The sequence below is a fragment of the Haliotis rubra genome, unplaced genomic scaffold (genome assembly GCF_003918875.1).
Source record: "Haliotis rubra isolate DU_JTF1 unplaced genomic scaffold, ASM391887v1 Scf310, whole genome shotgun sequence".
In the NCBI taxonomy this organism is placed as follows: domain Eukaryota; kingdom Metazoa; phylum Mollusca; class Gastropoda; order Lepetellida; family Haliotidae; genus Haliotis; species Haliotis rubra.
The window spans coordinates 1,094,048-1,115,358 of NW_025766981.1; the positions used below are offsets into that span (position 1 = coordinate 1,094,048).

At 41.6% G+C, this 21,311-nt stretch overlaps 1 protein-coding gene across 1 annotated transcript in view; it reads right to left on the reverse strand.

Moving 5' to 3' along the window:
* Nucleotides 1-21,311, reverse strand: part of LOC124283229 (xanthine dehydrogenase/oxidase-like) — a 43,147-nt gene that overhangs the window by 2,334 nt on the left and 19,502 nt on the right. Inside the window, 25 exon segments of the mRNA XM_046719258.1 lie at nt 810-975; nt 2,726-2,778; nt 3,207-3,281; nt 3,941-4,063; nt 4,306-4,401; nt 4,858-4,936; nt 5,365-5,507; nt 6,630-6,716; nt 7,279-7,366; nt 8,199-8,268; nt 8,410-8,473; nt 8,581-8,802; nt 9,177-9,296; nt 11,868-11,942; nt 13,038-13,216; nt 13,518-13,601; nt 14,180-14,372; nt 14,919-15,080; nt 15,598-15,699; nt 16,839-16,985; nt 17,533-17,637; nt 18,186-18,262; nt 18,581-18,748; nt 20,276-20,420; nt 20,664-20,738. Coding sequence (XP_046575214.1) covers nt 810-975; nt 2,726-2,778; nt 3,207-3,281; nt 3,941-4,063; nt 4,306-4,401; nt 4,858-4,936; nt 5,365-5,507; nt 6,630-6,716; nt 7,279-7,366; nt 8,199-8,268; nt 8,410-8,473; nt 8,581-8,802; nt 9,177-9,296; nt 11,868-11,942; nt 13,038-13,216; nt 13,518-13,601; nt 14,180-14,372; nt 14,919-15,080; nt 15,598-15,699; nt 16,839-16,985; nt 17,533-17,637; nt 18,186-18,262; nt 18,581-18,748; nt 20,276-20,420; nt 20,664-20,738 — 2,898 coding nt within the window.

A 21,311-nucleotide genomic window follows, 5' to 3' on the forward strand; every position in this document is an offset into this window, starting at 1 on the left:
AGGGAGCCAGTCTGCAATAAACACAGGAGGTAAACGGTGTTACAGCCACAATTGACCTTTAAAGACACGGAAGTGCTTTGTAAAAAAAAAATGAAACAAAACCAATGTTTCTGGGTCCCGCTCCTCAGCGCGATCGTACCGCTATGACAGTCGTTAGTCCCATACTTTAACATAGTCGTAGAGCGCTACGATCGCTTTGTGGAACAGGGACCTGGTCTTTTCACAGGGTTATCATGAGATACAGTTGCAAATCGTTACTGATAATGCTATTCAATATACAGAATGTTAATACGTACTTCATTACTAGTTCGTACGTTGTCCCCCCTAAGACTGCATAACATCAATGTAGAATTCCTGGATAGAGTGGGTTCCCAATTAAATCACAATACTGGAGATATGGGTCCCATTCCTCAAAGCGTTCATAGCGCTACGACAGTCGTAAGTCTATGTTAAAGTATGGAACATTCTACCACCCACCCTAAAAGAAATAGAATCTGATGACGCTTTCAAAACTGCCCTCAAAACTCATCTTTTCAAACTTTCTTTTCTATAGACATTGTCTACCATCTTTCTCTTTATAGTGCCTTTGAGCAATATCGTTTGGAAATAGGTGCTCTATAAATCAATTACTATTATTACGACTGTCGTAAGTTTATGTTAAAGTATGAAGGTTACGATCATCTTATCGCTACGATCGCGAGGCTAGGCTGACTGTATTCCGAAAGCGAGGGTCATTGATCATGGTCAGTTTTCAGTCACTCACTGTCATTCACGGCAGCGGATATCCCAGCTGTCAACTAACAACCTACCAGCATAAAAGCACCTTCGATGTGACCAATGTCCACTGCCTGATTTGGATTGCGACCGACGTCTATGACAAGATCAGTCCTGGTCACGTGACACTCCCCGCTCAAACAGTCGACCTCGACCTCAGAACAGCTGGCACCACACACGAAGTACTTCCGGTCTGAGGTGCTGTCGTTAGTGACGTCGCAATGGATAGCAATCATGTTAGAAAATGCTAAATATCACGATCTGTATTTGAAATCACTATAAAAGACTGGTTACATTTACACGGAGAAAATGAACAAAGTTTTACAAATATTTCATTTCACTATCTGCTATTCACTGGTCACGAGGGGTACATGCTCAGGGAACATAAACAAACATAGAGGGTACATCAACCCATGGACCCCGAGGGGCCAGTGAACAACGTATTTATCTCACCGAACACCTCAATGAACTGTTTGAAACACGGGTATCGGATCATAATAAGAAGTGCCGGAGTTAGGCAATTAGCCAATACTAGATTTTCAGATGACATAAAATGTAGCAGACAATAAGATGGTTGGTTGGTTGGTTTTAGAGTTTTAGAGCGACGTGGGCCAATAAAAGGCCTATTTGTGCCCATCAGACAATAAGAAAACAAGTTTAGAGCTATTTACCTTCGATTGAATTTGCATTCGGTTAACATCGAAAATTTCCGGACATCATAAGTAACTCAATTATTCGAGATAAAGAATTACTAACACGAAGTACCAAATGAATTCCCACAGTTCGGCATTCCCAGTGGGTAATATAGAAAATGTTACTCGCTTGTAAGCGGAGTACACTGGCAATAATAGAAGATTATCGGCCAACCAGAAAACGATATTCATGTGTGAAGTAAGATAATGTAAATTATGAATATATCATTGAAACTAGCGTTGTCTGATTATAAACATGACAGAGTGATTGTCTATAAATGGTTTGTACCCAAGCCAAAAATGCTGAGCACCCATGTTCGTTTTAATAAGTGGGCTATTACACAAGAGTGTTCACGCGGTACGTGCTATCTGATCAACGTGGAAACTAAACACAACCGTTAATGCAGATAAATGGTTTGCACATTTGATGTGTTATCTTTAACTGAGGCTGACCAGCGTCATAACAGGTACTGGTCCCGAGTAATATCCGATGCTCAGTTGCTTGAAAGTTAGACCCCCTACTCTTCTTTTCCTCGGACATGATCGCACCCTTAATTACGTCGTCTGCTTGAAAGGGGAAGCAACTCACACAAACCGGAAGTGATATAAGCGCATAATTTCTAGCTTTAGCGCAGAAGATCACGATTGTAATTTACGATCGAAAGATTTACAATCGCGAGACTTACAATTCCTTACGGTAGCTTTGAAGAACGACAATAAATTGTTAGTTACGACAATTGTAAAGTTGATCGTAGGGCTTACAACTGATTGTAGCTACGATCGCTTTCAGGAACGGGTCCCTTAACAGGGGCGGATACAGCTTTTGAGAAAGGGGTGGGGGTGGGGTGCAAAATTGAGGAAAAGAGGGTGCACACTTCATTTTCACCCGTGTTTCAAAGGTCATTTAATAAAGTTTCAGGACAAAAGGGGGGGGGGGGGGTGCGCACCCCTGCACCCCCCTCTGGATCCGCCTATGCTTAAGGTTTACGACATTGGAACACAGTGGGTTAGTTTGTAACTTTCACTCTTTCCAATCGCATATAACATGACAAAATATATGTTAAAACGTTACTATTTTCTCCATGTTGATAGTTTTATTTGAAAATAGTTTAATCACTTAATCGTTAATAGAGCATCTCCTTAAGGTCAATGTAGTTTTATATTAAATCAGTGACACAAAGTACTGCTTAAAATGCATATTTTTGTCGTTACAAAAATCCTACATACGTTTTTATTGAAAATATGTTATTTTACATTACCTGCAGACACCAGAGGCCGTCAGGTCAACTCTGTTGTTGACTGCAACAAGAACCTGTGAACAGAGTCTGAGACAACCATTCACGCTTGTACTAATGGTTGGTTATATCCGCTAAAAGCAGACATCTGTCCACTGGGTTAAGTAAGAAAAGTATTACGACGATGGTAACAACCATTCGTTAACCTGTGCCATACTTCAATACTTCTTCACGGTCATTACACAGCTTAAATCATTGAAGCAACAAGTGAGTGTGTGAATTTAGTTAAATACCGCTTTCAGCAATATTCCAGCAATAACACGGCGGGGTACACCAGAAATGGGCTTTAGACATTGCATCCATGTGGCGAATCGAACCCGGGCCTTCGGCGTGACGAGCGAACGCTTTAACCACTAGGCTACCACACCGTCCCTTGAAGCAACAAGGCAGTGGTACTATTTTGGTATTTGATTGCATTGCTCAGGAAGGGATGGTGATGACCTACCAGATCCTCCCACGTTCCACTAGAGTCGACACTGATGTAAGGCTGCAAGCGTCGGTGGAGTATATCACAAGCATCCTGGTGATGACAATATGGTGAACAAAGATTTGTGCTAAATTGCCTGACCCAAACAGAACCTGTCGTTGTCTCCAAGGCCCCAGAGAATCAATTAAAGAGGGTGTCCAACCCAAGTACAGAATAAGCAGGCAAGTCTACAAACTTGGTTTGTGAAACTTTAGCATTGTTCTGAGATCCACTTTTATTTTGGTTATATATATTTTAAGATAAGATATTTTTCTGGGGCTAAATGTCAATCTATGATGGAGTTGCTTTGAATCTGCTGATCGCAAATAATAAGAATTTTCCTTGATAAAATATATGAGAACAGAAACAAAGATTTTAACGAGGTGCCTAATATGTAATAGAACAGTTTATTTGAACAAAATGAAACCGAACGTTCCGACCTATTGAAAAATAACAAAATCAAAAGCGAGACGAAATTGCAAAAGCAAACCCAAAACAAAACTTACAAAAACAAACCACAAACAAACCACAAAATCCCAAAAGCAAACATCCCTCAACAACCCCACAAAACGACCACATTAACCCCAACACAACCATAACAAATGCACAACAACAACAACAACAACAACAAAAAAAAAAAAAAAAAGATGGAACAAAACTTAAAAAAACACCAAAGATCACAAGCAGCCAAATAAAAGACAACAACAACTGACCAGCACCGCGAGGCCCCATTGGTCAGCCGTGGTCATCCCTGCATCAAATGACCGGGTGCCAGTTTCCCTGGCCTCATCAGTTCGGATGAAGGATGTGGGCACATTCAGCTTCTCACTGACGATCTGTGGGGAACCAGACGTTTGTGTAGGCTCGTAAATGGGCATCACATGATACTGTTACAATACTCTGACAGTAGTCAGTACCACCCCTTGTCATGGATGCCGATTGGATGATTCGTTTTGGACAGAAAAGTGATTCATTAAGATTTAGACACCGCCTTAGAGGTTTAGATGTTCCGGAGAAATGTATTGATTTTCGAAGACACCAGAACCATCTTCGTCGACACGTCAATAGTTACACTTACCTGCACCATCTTGACGTTGGCATCATGCCCAGGTATACCGCCGACAGGTGAGATGACGACGGATCCATCAAGGTAGATCTGCACAATGACACCCACCTGGACATATAGAATATACAGGTGTGATTGTCAGGTGTATATATCAAGTGTAAAAGGCTTGAATGTTAGGGGTTTTTCACGTTAGGTGTAAATGTCACTTATGAACGTCAGATGTGAATGTTAATAGAAGAGTATAAGTTCAAATGGTAGGTGTGTAAAAGTGTAAAAATCAGGTGTCAACGTTAGGTGTAAATGTTTGCTACAAATCGGAAGATTAAACTGATGGGGAAATCAAAATCATCTCAAGTTAGAAAATATTATACTAGCAATACCTAATAACGTGCCACAATTATCCAGTAACATATAACAACACATTACAACACATTAAATTGAAGGAGAGGTATACCTTTGGCGGTTCACTAGTATATTTTCTATAATCTAAGTGTATATTAAAATGGGTAAAGTGAACGGAACGCTGTTGCAACCTAACGAAGATTCGTATGGTGATGTACTGACCTGATTACTGTCTTCTGGAGACGAGATGGCGAGTCTGACTGGTACCATAGATAGTCCACGCTTCCTCCATCTGTTCTCACTACAGATGGAACAGAGAAACACCATGACAGACACCGGACTCGAAGACAGTGTGAGATAATCTAGAACTAGATTACCATATATACCCTAATAATAATAATACACAGTTTCGTCTTCGTCTGTGAGTGAGTGAAATGGGTGTTAAGCCAACTTTAAACAACATTTGATTCCGATCGTATATTTTACCCTCTTGGGAAAATTGCAGAGCTTGGGGATGGCAAACCGAGAAACATAGGCAGGGCAAACTGGGATTCGAACCCATAATCATGGGCTTGTGGCATTACAGGGTCCTAGACGATTGAGATGAACATTGGAAGCATGCCGTAAATATCTTTCAAGTATTTTGATTGAGGTAATTGAATGCTGGTTATATCTCACACGTTATAAAGAATTAGGGCGTCAGTACATTATGTTCTGTCTCAGTTTTACCTGTTGAATTTATCAACCTCCTTTCGACGTCTTTCAAACTGGGAATCTATCATACATTCCTCCCAGCAACGCCTGGCATTGAAGAGAGACAACTCCAAACAATGTGCAACGTCACCAGTCTTGTACATGTTGGTAAGGCGAATCTGGAATAAACATCAAGAAACCGCTAACCTCGATATTTTAGGTAACACACTCAGCTTTAGTGTGAAAACATCGTAAGAAATGAAATATCACATTCATCGTGATTATGTAGTATACAGAATATACAATTTTACCACCTGATCATGCAATTGCACGACAGGTAATGGCTTACCCACGCACTTTGTAAACACCCGGTCGCATAACCGTAATGATTCCATAACTGTTGTTTATTATATTGTGTCTTCATTTGTTTAGTCTCTGTTCCTTTAAATACTATACACTCTTAACGCCTGGTATTTATGGGCGGTTAGATAACCTAGTGCTTGGGGTGGGGGTGCACTTTGGTAAATATCGCATATGGGGTTATCACTAGTGTGTGATCAGTGTGGACATACATTAAAACTATGTACATAGTACCTGTTCTGGGGTTTTCCGAACTTTGTCAGCTACTTGTTGAATCATCTGCTCTGTAACCATGGTAACTTGTGGAACGCCAAAACCTTGAAGCCTTGTATTACAGGGAAGGTTCGTTTTGCAAGAGTGTCCTCTGAATGCCAAGTTGGGAATGTTGTAGCTGGCGTCGACGTTCATCATCATCTGATGTACCACCTTCAGGTCAATGTTGAGAATGGTTAAACAAAGTCATCACACAGTAGATCAAATCTGGAATGAAGCTGCTCAAGTGCGGAAACCAATGTAAGGAAAGTTATTACATTCGTCAATTCGGATTAGACCTCTTTAAAATGCATTGTAACTTATGGCCCTGTCGTCATAGGCTATGCAGTGTTGCATTCCTTGGGCGTGCCAGGATAATCAGCAACCCATGCTTGTCGTCAGAGGCGTGGATCGGGTGGTCAGACTCGCTGACACATGTTATCGTATCCCATCCCAGTGAGGTTGATCGATGCTGATAACGTTCATCACTGAATTGTCTGGTCCAGACTCGATCTTTTACAGATCGCCGCCATATAGCTGGAATATTGCTGACTGAGGCGTTAGACAAGAAACAATCATAATAAACAAACTTGCCACCTCATTGAAAAACATGTTCTATCTGTATATAAGACGTAGTTATCAACGTATAACGCCATGAATAATGCACAGTGATATGACACATTACACACCGCTCGTGACTGATCCACCGACATCCCAGCATTTACATAGACGTTGACACTGTAGGCGATGATATTGCCGTCACTGTCGAATCCAACCTGTGAAAAGTAAATAGTATTTTTATTTGAGCAAACACGTATTTCAATCGGGCTCCTTGTACTACTATGATCCTATGAAGGTGGGATCGAGTCCAAAAAATTCAGTTGAGTGAGTGAGTAAGTGAGCAAGTATGGTTTTCCGGGACACTAGAAATGGGCTCCACACATTGTACCCATGTGGGGAAACGAACCCGGGTCTTCGGCGTGACGACTGACTGACTGAGTTTGGATTTACGCCGCTTTTAGCAATATTCCAGCAACATCACGGCGGGGGACACCAGAAATGGGCTTCACACGTTGTACCCATGTGGGGAAACGAATCCGGGTCTTCGGCGTGACGAGCCAACGCTTTAACCACAAGGCTACCCTACAGCCTCTTGAAGATTCAAGGTTCTTTGTGTGACAGCCGAAAGAATTATATAATTAAATGTAATTTGGTGGGTTTTTAAAATAATTTTTTTAAATTTTTTAAATATTTATTTTATTGAATTCATTAAATGTAATTTGTTTTAATTGAGCATCCGTTTACGGGATCTTTTACTTGTACAGAAGGTAACTGTACCTTGTAATGTGCCCAGGTGGGGCAGCGAGTTCCAGTGACTGTCATGTCCACATGTCTGTCCAGAACACATCGTACAGGTCTCCCCAGTCTGTGGGGACAAGTACATTTGCAGTTGACATAGGACAAAGTATTTGAGAAATACGTAAATACCTGTTCCTATATCATAACAGCCTCAACAAATTTTGATTGTCGATCCGGACCCTTGCACCATCAAATCACAAGAGAAATGTCTTTTTGACTATCTGGCATCGGGAAACCTGGTGAAGGAAGCCTGCATCCCATTATATGGATTCAGATGCTGCTTGGATATTTGTTTCAGATGGCAGAGATGGATACGAGTTTGCATGCACCTATGACATTAACACTTTGATCTCAGCGAAGATTAATTCAATATAAAGTGAAAAACAACCGTTACTTTTGTTCATAATTGTTCAATAGCTTCAAGCACTTCCACACGTCTCGCAACCAAACAAAGGACTGCTTACTACATGTCAAGTGATGGCCTTAAGGACTGAGGGTTCATAGAGGATTTGCACCTTCGGTGATACCATACCGTTTCAAGGTTCAAGACGTATATAGCTGGAATCAGGCATTTAACTGTACTAAGTGTCATCTTCATTTCCGTTTCAAACAGTGCATACAGGAATTATGTTCAATGAACTAAATACGTCAGTGTTCATGTCCTGAAACACACGTAGCATATGTCACTTTAGACAAGTGACTTTGTTCGTAAAATGCCTCGGCTGACCGAGCAGTGAATGGGTACCCGGGAGGACGAGAATGAAATTTGACTGTCAACCGTTTACATCTAACAAGCAGGTTGGGATTGTATATTTTCCTGGATCTAAGAAGGAAGTGCTAAGTGCACCCTAACCGGGCGTAATAATTCTGTATATTTTATACAAGTTATTATTACTTACTTCTGAGCTGCCACAGCTGCCGGTAGGCAAGTGAGCAGGATCCGGGTTTGTTTGCCGCAGAAAGTTCCTCCTAACAAAAAGAAATCCCTTCATCATTCTTCAGTAATGCCCAGGGTGTATTTCGTTCCCGATAATTCATGGAGTTCCCTTACATGCTATATTCACAATACGTATTGAATGGTAATCAGAAGTTCAACTTCTATTAACTTACCTGGGTTCTTGACTTTGACCTCGACCTTGCTGGAAGTTACCCCCAAAACTTTGCAGATAGTTTCCTGGAACAAACATTAAATACATCTTGAATTCATTCTATAATAACCTCAGTTTGAAGTGCTCCTTGAAAATTTTATTTTTTGAAAGTCATTGCAACTCCTACTTGTACCTGTATTGACGATGAAGACTCTGTGTTGGTATAAACTTCCATCTTCCCATCCCCGCCTCCCGGAATGACCAGGGTGCCCATTGTCTCCAGGTAGAAGTGCTCCTGGGGTGCTGTCCGAGCCTCTCCCTCCAAGACGTGATCGCAGGTCTTGAAAGCAGAATCGGGGTCGCCATTGGTCAGAGTCTGGGGTGCTCCGTGGAAGGATTCGTACTCTATAGCTTCCTGTGAAGGAATGAATCCAGTCAAGGCTAACACATCATTGGAAAATGAAGCTTAAAGCGACAGTCATAGTATTCTTAAAATGTGTATGTGTGTGAGTTTACGACGCTTTTAGCAATATTCCAGCAATATCACGGCAGGGGACACCAGAAATGGGCTTCACTCACTCTACCCATGTGGAGGATCGAACCCGGGTCTTCGGCGTGACGAACGAACGCTTTAAACCACTAAGCTACCCCACCGCCTCTGAATTCTTATAATAGTTCTTCAGCCTCAAAGACATGGGTTTTTGGTCTTACTTTTACCCAAGGCTTGCCTGTTTCAGGATATATAGTTTTGACATTCCCTTACTCACTGAATCATTGTCAATGGGTTACCTTAATTGTAAGGAAGTACTGAAGGTCTTCGTAGACGATGTTCACCATTGACGCAGCATGGTCGGCGGCGTGTGCGCTCTCCGCAACAATGGCGCCTATAGTCTGACCGCGACACGACACCTTGTAAATGAAACTTCATGCGTTAACCTTGCAGTATCGTCAAACATCGACCAGTTTCAAGTGTTTTCAATGAATTTATGTAAATGTAGCCATGTATTAATATACTGGGCAAAAAAAGAAACGCATAGCTAAAATCTGTTTTTCAAAGTAGAATGTGTTTTAATATGAATACTTGAAATCAATATAAATGTCATTGCTAACTGTGAATACAGCCCTTACACTAATTCATTGCACACGAACGCAACATTTGGTGAACTGTCGCCAAAATACAGCACCTTGAATTAAAACTGCGAGAAATCGCATGGAGGAAAAGCTTTAAGCATGTTGCACGTGCAAATACGGGTACTATAGCTTCATACCGATGGGTATAAAAATGTGACAGTCCCGTTGCGAATCACTCTAAGCTGTTCCGTATAAGCGACCCTCAAGATGCCAAGACTGAATGAAGACTGTAGAAACAGAGCCATTGGACGTCTGGAAGCTGGAGAAAGTCAGTCATCAGTAGCCAGGCACTTCAACGTGAGGCAGAGTACCATCTCCCGTCTGTGGCAGCGCTACAGACTCCACAACTCTACAAAAGATCGACCAAGATCTGGTAGACCAAGGGTCACAACTCCGACGCTTCATCCGGGTGTTGCATCTGCGCAACCGGACAATCAGTGGAGCATACACAGCCAACAATGTTCCTGGATTTCGTAGAGTATCAGCGCAAACCATCAGAAATCGCCTACGACAGCATGGGATACGACCAATGCGACCATATACAGCACCTGTTCTGCGGCATCATCATCGTCGTGCACGTCTGCAATGGAGCAAAACGTTCGACCATGGACCCTAGAGCACTGGAGGAGGATCTGGTTTAGTGATGAGTCGCGGTTCTTGCTGTATCGCCATGATGGTAGGATGCGTGTCTACCGACGGAGAAATGAACGCTACACTCGACACTGTATTCGTGAAGTCGATAGATACGGCGGTGGAAGTGTCATGATGTGGGCAGACATAGCCTTGAATGGTAGGACAGATCTGGTGCACGTGCAGGAAATTTAACTGCTGTACGCTACCGTGATGAAATCCTCCAACGTCACCTTATTCCCGCCATTGACGTCAGAAGAGAGATTTTCCAGCAAGACAACGCCAGAGCGCATACTGCACGTGTTACCATGGATTATCTTGCCAACAACAATGTTAATGTGCTGCCATGGCCATCCAAATCGTCGGATCTCAACCCCATTGAACATTTGTGGGATCTGCTAGACAGACGTGTACGACGCCGACAGCCTCAACCACAGACCCTACAACAGCTGAGCCATGCATTGCAGGATGAGTGGAGAAGGATTCCACAACGCCAGATTCGACGACTCATTCAGTCCATGCCCAGGCGGTGCAGAGCAGTGATCGATGCTCGTGGTGGTCACACCAGGTACTGACTTTGTCACAGTGCCGTCACAGACACAGATGTCCCTAACAGCAGTTAATGACTGTATGTAGTGGAGGAAAATGTGCCTAACCCTGTGTAAAATTTGGTTGTTGTACATTCTTTATTTATTGTTTAATCCGATTTTATAAAACACGTAAAGGTAAACTGATATTTTGGTAATGCGTTTCTCTTTTTGGCCAGTGTATTAGTCGTATAATATCGAGGATTTCATTCAAAGAAACCAAAGCGAAAATGACTAGATTTATCCCCAAAATGTCAGCCGGTACTTCATATGTATATATACTCAGCAGCCAAAAAAACGTTAGTACGAATTCAAAATGAGATAGGCACTGTAATCAAATCATTACAGAAATGGACAAAATCAGCGGATCATAAACATTTTTGTGTACAATATCTTGACACATCAATGAATAACTCATCTCAATTTCAAGACATTACGTTAACGTTTGCAGTCCATTCAGACTCTTGACTTCAGTATCTAGTGTGACCACCACTAGCGGCAATAACTGCAGCACAGCGTCTATGCATGGAGTGCTCCAATCGATTGATGAAGGCCATTGGCACCTGGAACCACACTCTGAGAAAGGCCTGGCGCAATAAATCGGCTGTGTTCGGCCTTTGTATGACATTATTCAGTCTCCTCTGAATTCCATCCCAAAGAAGTTCAATTGGGTTTAAATCAGGACTAAGGGCTGACCACTGTATAATGTTGACACCGTTCTGCTGTAGGAAGTCCCGTGAAGCTCTGGCAGTATGGGCCCGGGCGTTATCAAGCTGGAAAATGTTGTTCCGGTGATGTGCGAAATGTGGTATGACGTGGGGTCTGAGAGCTTGGTCGATGTAGCGCACTGCTGTAATGCCGCCTCCTCTCCCTGGACCAAGGTTCTGGAACACCACAGGACCCACTCTCTGGTTCAGGCCTATTCCACCCCATACCATGATGCTTGCACCTCCACATGAGTCTCTTTCCATAACACATTGGTCTGAGTAACGCTGGCCACGTCGTCGCCATATTCTCGTTCTGCCATCTGTAGTTGATACGCAGTTCCGACTCTCATCTGTGAACAGAACAGTTCTCCTTGGTCTGCCAGTTTTGGTGTTGTACGGGGTTCACGCGATCGAGGGGTTTCTACGGCAATGGAGGTTCCCACGGTGGTGTTGGTGCTCCGGAAATGTTGCTGCAGCCTGTAGATGGTCTGAACGTTGACCTGGAAGTGTGGCACAACGGGTTGTGCAGTGTGGCCAGCTTCAAGTCTTGTTGGTGGCCCAGCGTTGCTGCAGCCAGTCGTTGACCTCTGAGGCTGTCGTGAGTTGCGGCATCCTGCTGACGTTCCTAATGTGAATGTTTGCAATCCAGGTGACGTTGGGGGTGAATGTTTCATAGGGCTAGGGGGTCTTTGTGAACAGCACGTGCAGCATGAGTTGCATGAAAAACACGGAGAACACCGTACCATCTCCGAGATCAGGTTCCGGTTTTTACACCATTTCCTGGGTTCAAATTCTGAGTTTGGGAAGGGATGTCTTTGCTCAGGTAAAGTTGGAGATCTCGTCAAAAATATACAATCAAAACATAAAATGAGTTTACAGTTATCCGTTTCTGCGAAGGAAAATTCCAAACTGACGTTTCTTTCGCTGCTTAGTATATATATATATATGTGCGTGACGATTTGATTTCAGACTTATATACAGTTATGGGATCAACGTTTGCTATTTTTCCAAATGCATATACAGTGGAAACCGCCTAAGTAAAGACCGCTGAACTAAATAGACCGGATAAGTAAACACTATTCTTTGGTCTCGGCAAATTTCTTCATTAATTATCACTATTAGAGTCCGGTTAACTAAACTCGGATAAGTAAACAATACCGCTTAACTAAACGTCTTCTCACGGTCCCTGGAAGTAAATTACTTAACAAAAGAGATCGTATAACTAAATTAGTAATATCAGGTTTCCACTGTATTTTTTCATAAAAATACGGAATTTATCAACGCACCTTTAGTCAACTTAAAAAGTAATACTTTTAATAGTGAGTGAATGAGTTAAGTTTTACGCCGCAATCAGCAATATTCCAGCTATATGGCGGTGGTCTGCAAATAATCGAGTCAAACCAGACAATCCAGTGATCAGCAGCATGAGCATCAATCTACGCATTTGGGATACAGACAGACAGACAGACAGAAAGCTTTTTTTGGTATATATTCAATTGGGATACAATGACATGTGTCAACCAACTCAGCGAGCCTGACCACCCGATCCCTTGAAACTATGAATGATACTATTAATAACATAACATAGTATGTACCACATCCGAGGCGAAAACCTCTTCTCCTGGTCCTGGTTGTCCCCAGGTTTTCGCCCCTGGGATGTCCTTGTGTGTGATGAAGTCCACCACTCCCGGCAGAGTGAGCGCCTCTGTTGCGTCAACACTAACAAGACGACCGTGTGGTCTCTTACTGAGCACCAGGGCCATGAATAGTTCTCCTGCAAGATATAACGTATGACCACATTGCTACGGTTTGGACGACTGTGTGTTCGTGTATCCAAAATTTCACTTTTAGTGCTGCGGTGTTGGGCCCACTGTGGTCAAGTCTTTCCAGCCAATAGAGCAGTAATGAAACATAACTGGACAAACCTTCATTCATTCATTTGAAACACCTACTAGGCTATGTGACATTTATATTTGTCTCCACATGTAGAACCTCACCTACACTTGCCGTCACGTCGTCCATAAGGAGAATCTCACCTACACTTGCCGTCACGTCGCCCATAAGGAGAATCTCACCTTCACATGACTCGTACTCATGGAGGGTCTCATCTTCACTTGTTGCCATGTCGTCCACATGAAGAATCTCACGTTCCCTTGACCCTAGGTGCTCCACATACAGGTAGTGTTGGGAATTGGTTGGAATTTCACAATAACAATGGTAATTGGTTCATTACCAGCGAGCAACCATCGAAAAAATTGGTTAGCGTCATTTTTCAGATTTCCCTATTCAGGTTGTTGTTGCAGATAATTTAACGTGGTTCTCTGTTGTTTTTTTGTTTTATTTAGAAACTGCACAAATTGCATTTGCAAATTTCACATCCAGTGTAAAATGATGCACTTGCTACTTTAAAGTGATGACAATTATATCATGAACATAAACTTCCTTGAGTCTTTAAGAAATATTCAGTAATGACTTTTCAGTGAGTGAAGTGGGTTTTCTAAGAATTAAACGCGTTTTCAATCTTTGACGACTTCTAAGATACGTTTCATTGTCAAGTGTTTCAAACACTAAAACAGTTGTTCCAAAATTGTTTGTGTTCGATTGTGGAAAATGTGATCGATTGCTTGGTCGTTTGGTCACTGCGACCCGTCTTCGATTATTTCAATTATTCGGAACACCACAACATACATGACCTAACCCTCACTTGGTGCCATGTCGTCCACATGGAGAATCTCACCTTCACTTGGCGCCATGTCGTCCAGAAACATTGTCTCGCCTGTAGCGTGCTGTATCCCGTACATTTTCCCAGTGTCGTCTGCTGGATGACAGGAAGTGACGTCATCATAAACGTGACTGGGACTTGGCAATGTGTAGTCAATGTCCAGTAGAGCACTTCGCAAATGTCTGGGTATATCTGATGCAATCCCATTCTGGAAAGATGTAAACACCTTTATGAACCAATTGGAATTAGTTCATCATCAGTTATATCATACAGTCTTAACTTAAATGGAAATTAGCCTGATGTGATGCACATTTTACCAGTATGTTTATTACTTTAATGAAACCCATCTGCACAGTCAAGATTATAAAAGCAGTTCAGTTCATCTCAGTTTCGACTCGATGATTGTGTTTTTGCACATCAAAGGGTCGCAACTCTGCACAATGTAACACGTCGTTTAAGACGACTAGGTGACTTGTGCCCTATAGAAAAATATACAAATAATTACAGTTTGCTGGAAGATTGTCTGCAAAGGTATGGCAAAGTTTAGTTCTAATTCAACTGAAATTATGTGAAATGGATTTTGTTTAGTGTTAAATCTACAAACTATTCAATAACCTTGACAAATGTAGCCTTTAACTGCAATAGATAATTAACAACAACATTATTTAGTATTATAGTATTTTAATCCTCCGTCCTAAACTTATATATCAGTTATAGATTGAATTACATGCACATGGTATTCCGTGTTATATACCTGATGACATAAAGCGTGTTGAACAGACAGATAGAACTTATAGAAGAAGCTGGTGGTGAGAGATTGTCTGTATTCACACATCCCCACGGGTGCCCCGGAGCCAATTGCAGTTCCTCGGCCAGCAGGGAGGTTGCCTTGGTTACCAGATCGTTTTGCCAACGACTGGAAAAAAACAAACAACATTACGAACATTAATATTAACAATTTATGTTGGTTTAAACATTCCAAAGTCCTTTGGTTATGAAGAGTAATCAATGATTTACTGTATATGTGAGTGACACTGTGAGTGAATGAGTGGATGAGTTTTGTTCTTCGCCGCACTCGGGAATATTTCAGCTATATGGCGGCGGTCTGTAAATGATGGAGTCTGGACCAGACAATCTCACCCCTGATTGGACCAGATAATCCAGTGATCAACAGCATGGGCATCAATCTACTCAACTGGGATACGATGACATGTGTCAACCAAGTCAGATAGCCTGACCACCCGATCCTGTTAGTCGCCTCTTACGACAAGCATGAGTTACTGAAGACCAATTCTAACCCGGATCTTCACGGGTTACTGTACATGTAACAATTGCAGTTTGAACGTTTACCTGCCAATAAGCCCGTTCATTGTGTGAGTGGCCATGATGGTGGTCGGTGCCATAGACCCGAAGGCAAGATAAATGTCTTTTACGACGTCGGAGTTGTCCTCAAATACAACCCTCATTCCTGCATTGCATGTTGCAACGCAGCTTTCCTTCCTGCTTGCCTGTTTGTAGCCATGGAAGAACTCGTTCTGAAAAGGATTAACCATGTGTCGTACACGTATGAAGGCATTGCATTCTGTGAGTCTTTAGGAATGCCAGGAAGGTACCAGTTGAGACAATATACACTATCAGGAAAAGGAAAGAGTACACCCCTGTGTAATGCAGGGAAAAAATGAACAAATGAAGAAATGGTTATTCGACGTCGATTTATTTGATTCAGGTATCTTTGCTGTCTTTTTGGCCTTCACTTTGCAATGATCCCGAGACAGATTTCTGTCTTGTAGGGCTATTGATAACCTTCGTTAATGTTATGGTCAAATAAAGTTTTAAAGTGTAATCTTTCTTTTCTTTTTATGTTGATTGGTTACCGCTGAACCAAGGTGACAATCATTCAGGGTAAACTGCATCTCGTGAAGTCCAACTCAGGTAACTACGGGTATGATCTTACGGAAATGGCAGAAACTGTGGACATCAAGGTCATATTTCGACACTCCGTTAGTCCATGTTGCCTCCATAGCTGACCCAAGGACAAAGCTGGATACCGGTCCATGCTGCTTACTTAACAATAACCGTAATATAAACCTTGAATTAATGATGGAATTTATGTTCCATACTTTCTGGCACAGTTTCAAGTACACCAACATTGTTAAGTTGAGTGCCAAAGGGCTGCGTATACCAATTTCAAGAGCCGTGACCCACGATGATATTGTACACATTTCTGTGCTGTTTTTGTGCTTTCTTGGGGAAAAAACGTTTGGTCAAAGATGTGCAATTATGACAAAATGCCTAATAATAAGCCCTCACAATAACTGTTCTGAACTGTCAGTCTGTTGTAATAGGTTAGAATAACATCTAGTCTCTGAAATGAACATATTTGACAGAAAAGAACAGTTCCTAAATTATGATCTTAAAATATTATAAAAATGAATCCAGAGGCTTTCTTCATTTCCTGAAACTGCGGAAATCTAGACTTGCCGCATAATCTAGACTTGCATGGGCTTTCTTGGATATATTTGTTTCTGGGCCTCTATGACAGACTAGTAATAGGTAGCCCTGTTTGCGTTTGTTGGCATGAATAGTGCATAATTTTATTAACGCAACTATAAGAACGATCCCATTATGTTGTGAACATATAGGCGAATGTTTCGTGAAACTAGATCTCACCAACCTTGCCTGATGTTGGTATGGTTAGAGACAGCAGGACATCATCAGGGTCCAGACATGTTGTCCTGTACTTGACGTAGAAGCTGGGGTCAATCGCCATCTCCCTAATAGCGGATCCTACAATTGTTGAGGTTAACCGATTGAAGAACATCTGCATCATACAATAAACACACGGTCTGTTTAGGACAGGCATGGAACGTTGTAGGGCAGACAAATTGAAGTACCCAGTCACATGTATTGGCAACACACCCGCGTACCCGAGAGAGAGAGAGAGAGAGAGAGAGAGAGAGAGAGAGAGAGAGAGAGAGAGAGAGAGAGAGAGAGAGAGAGAGAGAGAGAGAGAGAGAGAGAGAGAGAGAGAGAGAGAGAGAGAGAGAGAGAGAGAGAGAGAGAGAGAGAGAGAGAGAGAGAGAGTAAACATCGTCATAACATATTCAAATTACGAGTTTGAACTATTATTTTCACTTATATTTCTTATTATAATTTTGTTGTTATTTGTCATTCATTTCTTATTGACTGTCTAGGCGCAAGAGATCAAGGGGTCTTATTTCAAATGATGGCAAGAAACAACGACCATCTTTCAATATATTTTACATTTTCGTACTTTTCGTACATTACCCAACACAGACACTTCATATACGTTGCCTAATATTTCCGAACATAATACATCTGTACTCATAAACACATGTTTATCCTACGCACACACTACCTTTCCTCGCGACGTGGACGGTGGCTCCGGCTGACATCAACATCGGTACGAGGTCAGACAAAGGACTGGCTGTTACGATGTTGCCACCGATACTCTGCGAGGTAATACTACATGCATTAATATGCTAATTGGATTAATAATCTTGCAGAGATCAATGCATGCCGCGTTTTATAGTGAAATATTTTCCGGTTGAAATATCTGATATTCAATCATTGATTTGTTAGAATTTTTATTCAACCTTTAAATATCAATGCGTTCTATATAATCGAAAGTCTTTGTTTAATTTAATTTAATTCGTAATTATACCGCGGTATATTGGATTAAAGTAGGGTAAAGCACAATACTATTGGTTGTATGTATTTATATTTGCTGATGTATAAGCTGATGACGGTATTCTAGATTTTCAGCTCACGATAAGCGGATCCTGTCTCATCTATAGGACACAACTCTGCACAATTGTGTCACCTTTTACAACTTTGCCATCTGTGTTCCAACCGTCTCCTGTATAACTGACTGACTGAGTTTGGTTTTACGCAGCAATATTCCAGCAATCTCCTGTATAACCCATGTGGTGATTCGAACCCGGGTCTTCTGTATAACTACTATCGTATTGTGAATGCTGGTGTGTTTCTTCCTACTTACTGAAACATTCCTGATCTGTGTGTTGCCGAACCACTTGAGAACGTCCAGAAAACCTCGGAACACTCGTGTCTTATCCTCTGAAGAAAAATCGGTATCAATAACGAATCACCATAATAAGTGAGTATAGTTTTACGGCACACTCAGCAATATTCCAGCTGTAGAATCACCATAATGAGAGAATGAGTTGAGTTTAGCTCTTTTAGCAAATATTCCAGCACTATCACATCGGGGATACCAGAAATTGACTTCACACATTGTACCCATGTGGGGGATCGAAACCGGGTATTCGGCTTAACGAACGAACACTTTAACCACTAGGCTACCCCACTGCAACGAATCACTATCATGTCGTAGAACACTTTCAGTTTATAATTCACGTTACCTTAACTGCTCACCTGGCATATCACTGACAACGGTCTGTAGAGCTTCTATAACGTTGCTGATAGTGACGGCAGAGCCGAACGTGATTCCTGACGGTGACCTTGAAACCTGCCTCAGTTCCGGGACATTGCAGACCTCGATGAACACATGGTAATTTAAACCCTTGCAATGAGTCTCAACCGCTGTAATAGAGTCCATTGTGTTTATTACGACCAGTTCCTTTCATATAAACTCAATAAAATAATAATAATAATAATGAGAATATAACGCGCCTTTTCCAAGCTAGATATCCTGCTCAAAGCGCACAATCTGAGTTTTATTACCCCGGATAACCCAAGCTGCCTGTTAGGTGCTAGAAGGTTAATAGTCTCACGACATATTTCACCGTGTACCAATTTTCTGCTGGGCGAACAGAGGCAATTTTGAAGAAACTCACTTGCCTAAGGAGAGACCAAATGTATCGCATGTGCTTCGTTGTGGGGCAGGTCTGAAGTCCTAAAACTCTCAGGAGTCAAGCTGCCAAACACGGTCATACATCCAAGGACTCTCCACGCCCAACGTTGCTTAACTTCAACTGATTGTGACCTAAAAGCGCTATGTTCAGGACCACACGCCACCAATAAGTACACTTGAGTTAAATGACGCTAGTGGACACGAGCTTTTAGAAACAAAAATATCCTCGGAAATGGGATACATAGCTTAAATTTTCAGTTTTCAAGATTTACAAGTATGATCCCAAGATAATAGCATGCTGGATCTTGCATACACCTTTGCTAAGCTCATATATATAACATTTTATAGACATACATGTATAACAACCACAGGGGCTTTTATAGCAAACTTAATATAAAGCAGTATTTGAATTATGTTTGGCAGCTGACATGGATTCAATGCACGTATGGCGAAGTATTTTGTTAACGTAGGCAAAACGGCGCGCGATTCGCAATAAACGTGCGAGATGATTACATTCGACTATGTGGTTAGAATATTCACGATGCTGTGATCGTGTTATTAGTTTTGTGTTTGTTTTGAATCCAAATCTATATATTTTTGGCTTGGATGCTTATGCCGACCTCTGTGTGTTTGGCCCCTTGAAAGGCCAAAATGTAACTATGGTGACATTGAAAACTAGAGGGTTGATTTTGTCAGTATCAGTTTTTGATGAAAGTTAAATATTTGTAATGAAGCTCAAGCAAGATCAGTACAGTCATGGTTCCTGTTGATATTGTATTTTATGGTAGACATGTGGAGGAGAGTTCCAAATTTGATGCATCAGTGACAAAAATGATGCCCGATGCAATTCCCTATTTTGACTTACACCATACGTTCCCGAATTATTTCAGGTGAACAACTGACTAGATGTAGCATATTTTTATAACGGGTGCCACCGGTGGGGCAGGATACACTCAGCTTTTCGAGAACACCTGTTATCATCACTATTTCATAGTGATTCATAAAAACATGCTCTGTCATCTTATCGCATAGTGCCAATCACTGGATTGTCTGGTTCAGACCCGATTTGTTTACAAATAACATCATATAGCTGTAATATAGCTTAAACAAATATCTGCTCATGATATAGTCACAATTGTACAATCGAGTCTGCTTTTAGCAGAGATTTCTTATGAATGTGGAAAGGGTTTTGTCGCTTCTATTTGTACATGTATTTATGCATGTAAAGTATTTGCACGAAGGTGAACTCCACTTACATATCTCTGTATTCCCTGCAGCAATCTTGGCATCGGGATGACGGGACTTCAGGTCAAGTAACTCTGTCAATGTTGTTGGTCTGTACCACGTAGAGCTGTCACTTTTGAACACGAGTGATTTGCCCTGGTAGAAATTCCACTTGTTCTGGTACAAAAAGCAAAGGCTTTGATATAAATTTTACATTTTAAAACATGGTGATGGTGAGTTGAAGCTGTGCTCGATGTAGCCCATTACCTATGTCCTTCGCTCTGACAGTACCCAATGTGTGCCAAGATTGGAAAAACACACTTAAGAGTACATACTGGTACTCTCTCTCTCAACCCTTGGATACAACAAACACGATCAGAAGAAATTGAACAGAAACTCATTTTTGGTCGATTTCCTCACCTTAAGTTCCGGAGGAAAGATGGATTCTTGTGTCGGGTCGTAGGACGAATGATGCTTCGTGCCGGTGACATTTGGCTGAAATGTTATCACAACGTCTATATAAAATACATAATCATTATCACGGTATTACGTACAAAAAAAAGGAATCTCAGATGCACTTATCTTATCAAGTCGCACATACTTTAATGTTTTAGCATGTGTTTATGCCAAGGACAATGTATGCGACTTAGTCTGTCACACAGACCCTGGAGTAAATGTATCCAAGAAGGCCCATGCAAGTCTAGAATATGTGGCAAGTCTAGATTTCCACAGTTTCAAAATAAATTTGGAGACATTCGATACTCATTGCCCCCAAATCTGCCCATACCACTGACAGTAGGAGGGAGAGGTGTTGGGGGCAATAAATATTCCTGTCACTCACACTTCAAGTAGTAAGGGGTGATAAGAATCTTTGTTTTCACATTCCAAGAAATAATCCCTCTACAGATTTGTTTAGTCTCTGAAAATGAAGAAAGTCTCAGGGCTCCTTTTCATTATATTTTATTTATTTATTATGAAATGTTTCTGCTGTAAAATATGTTCATTTCAGAGACTAGTTGTTAGTCAATCTGTGACTGTACCTCATCCTTGAGACGTCCGTTGCTTCGG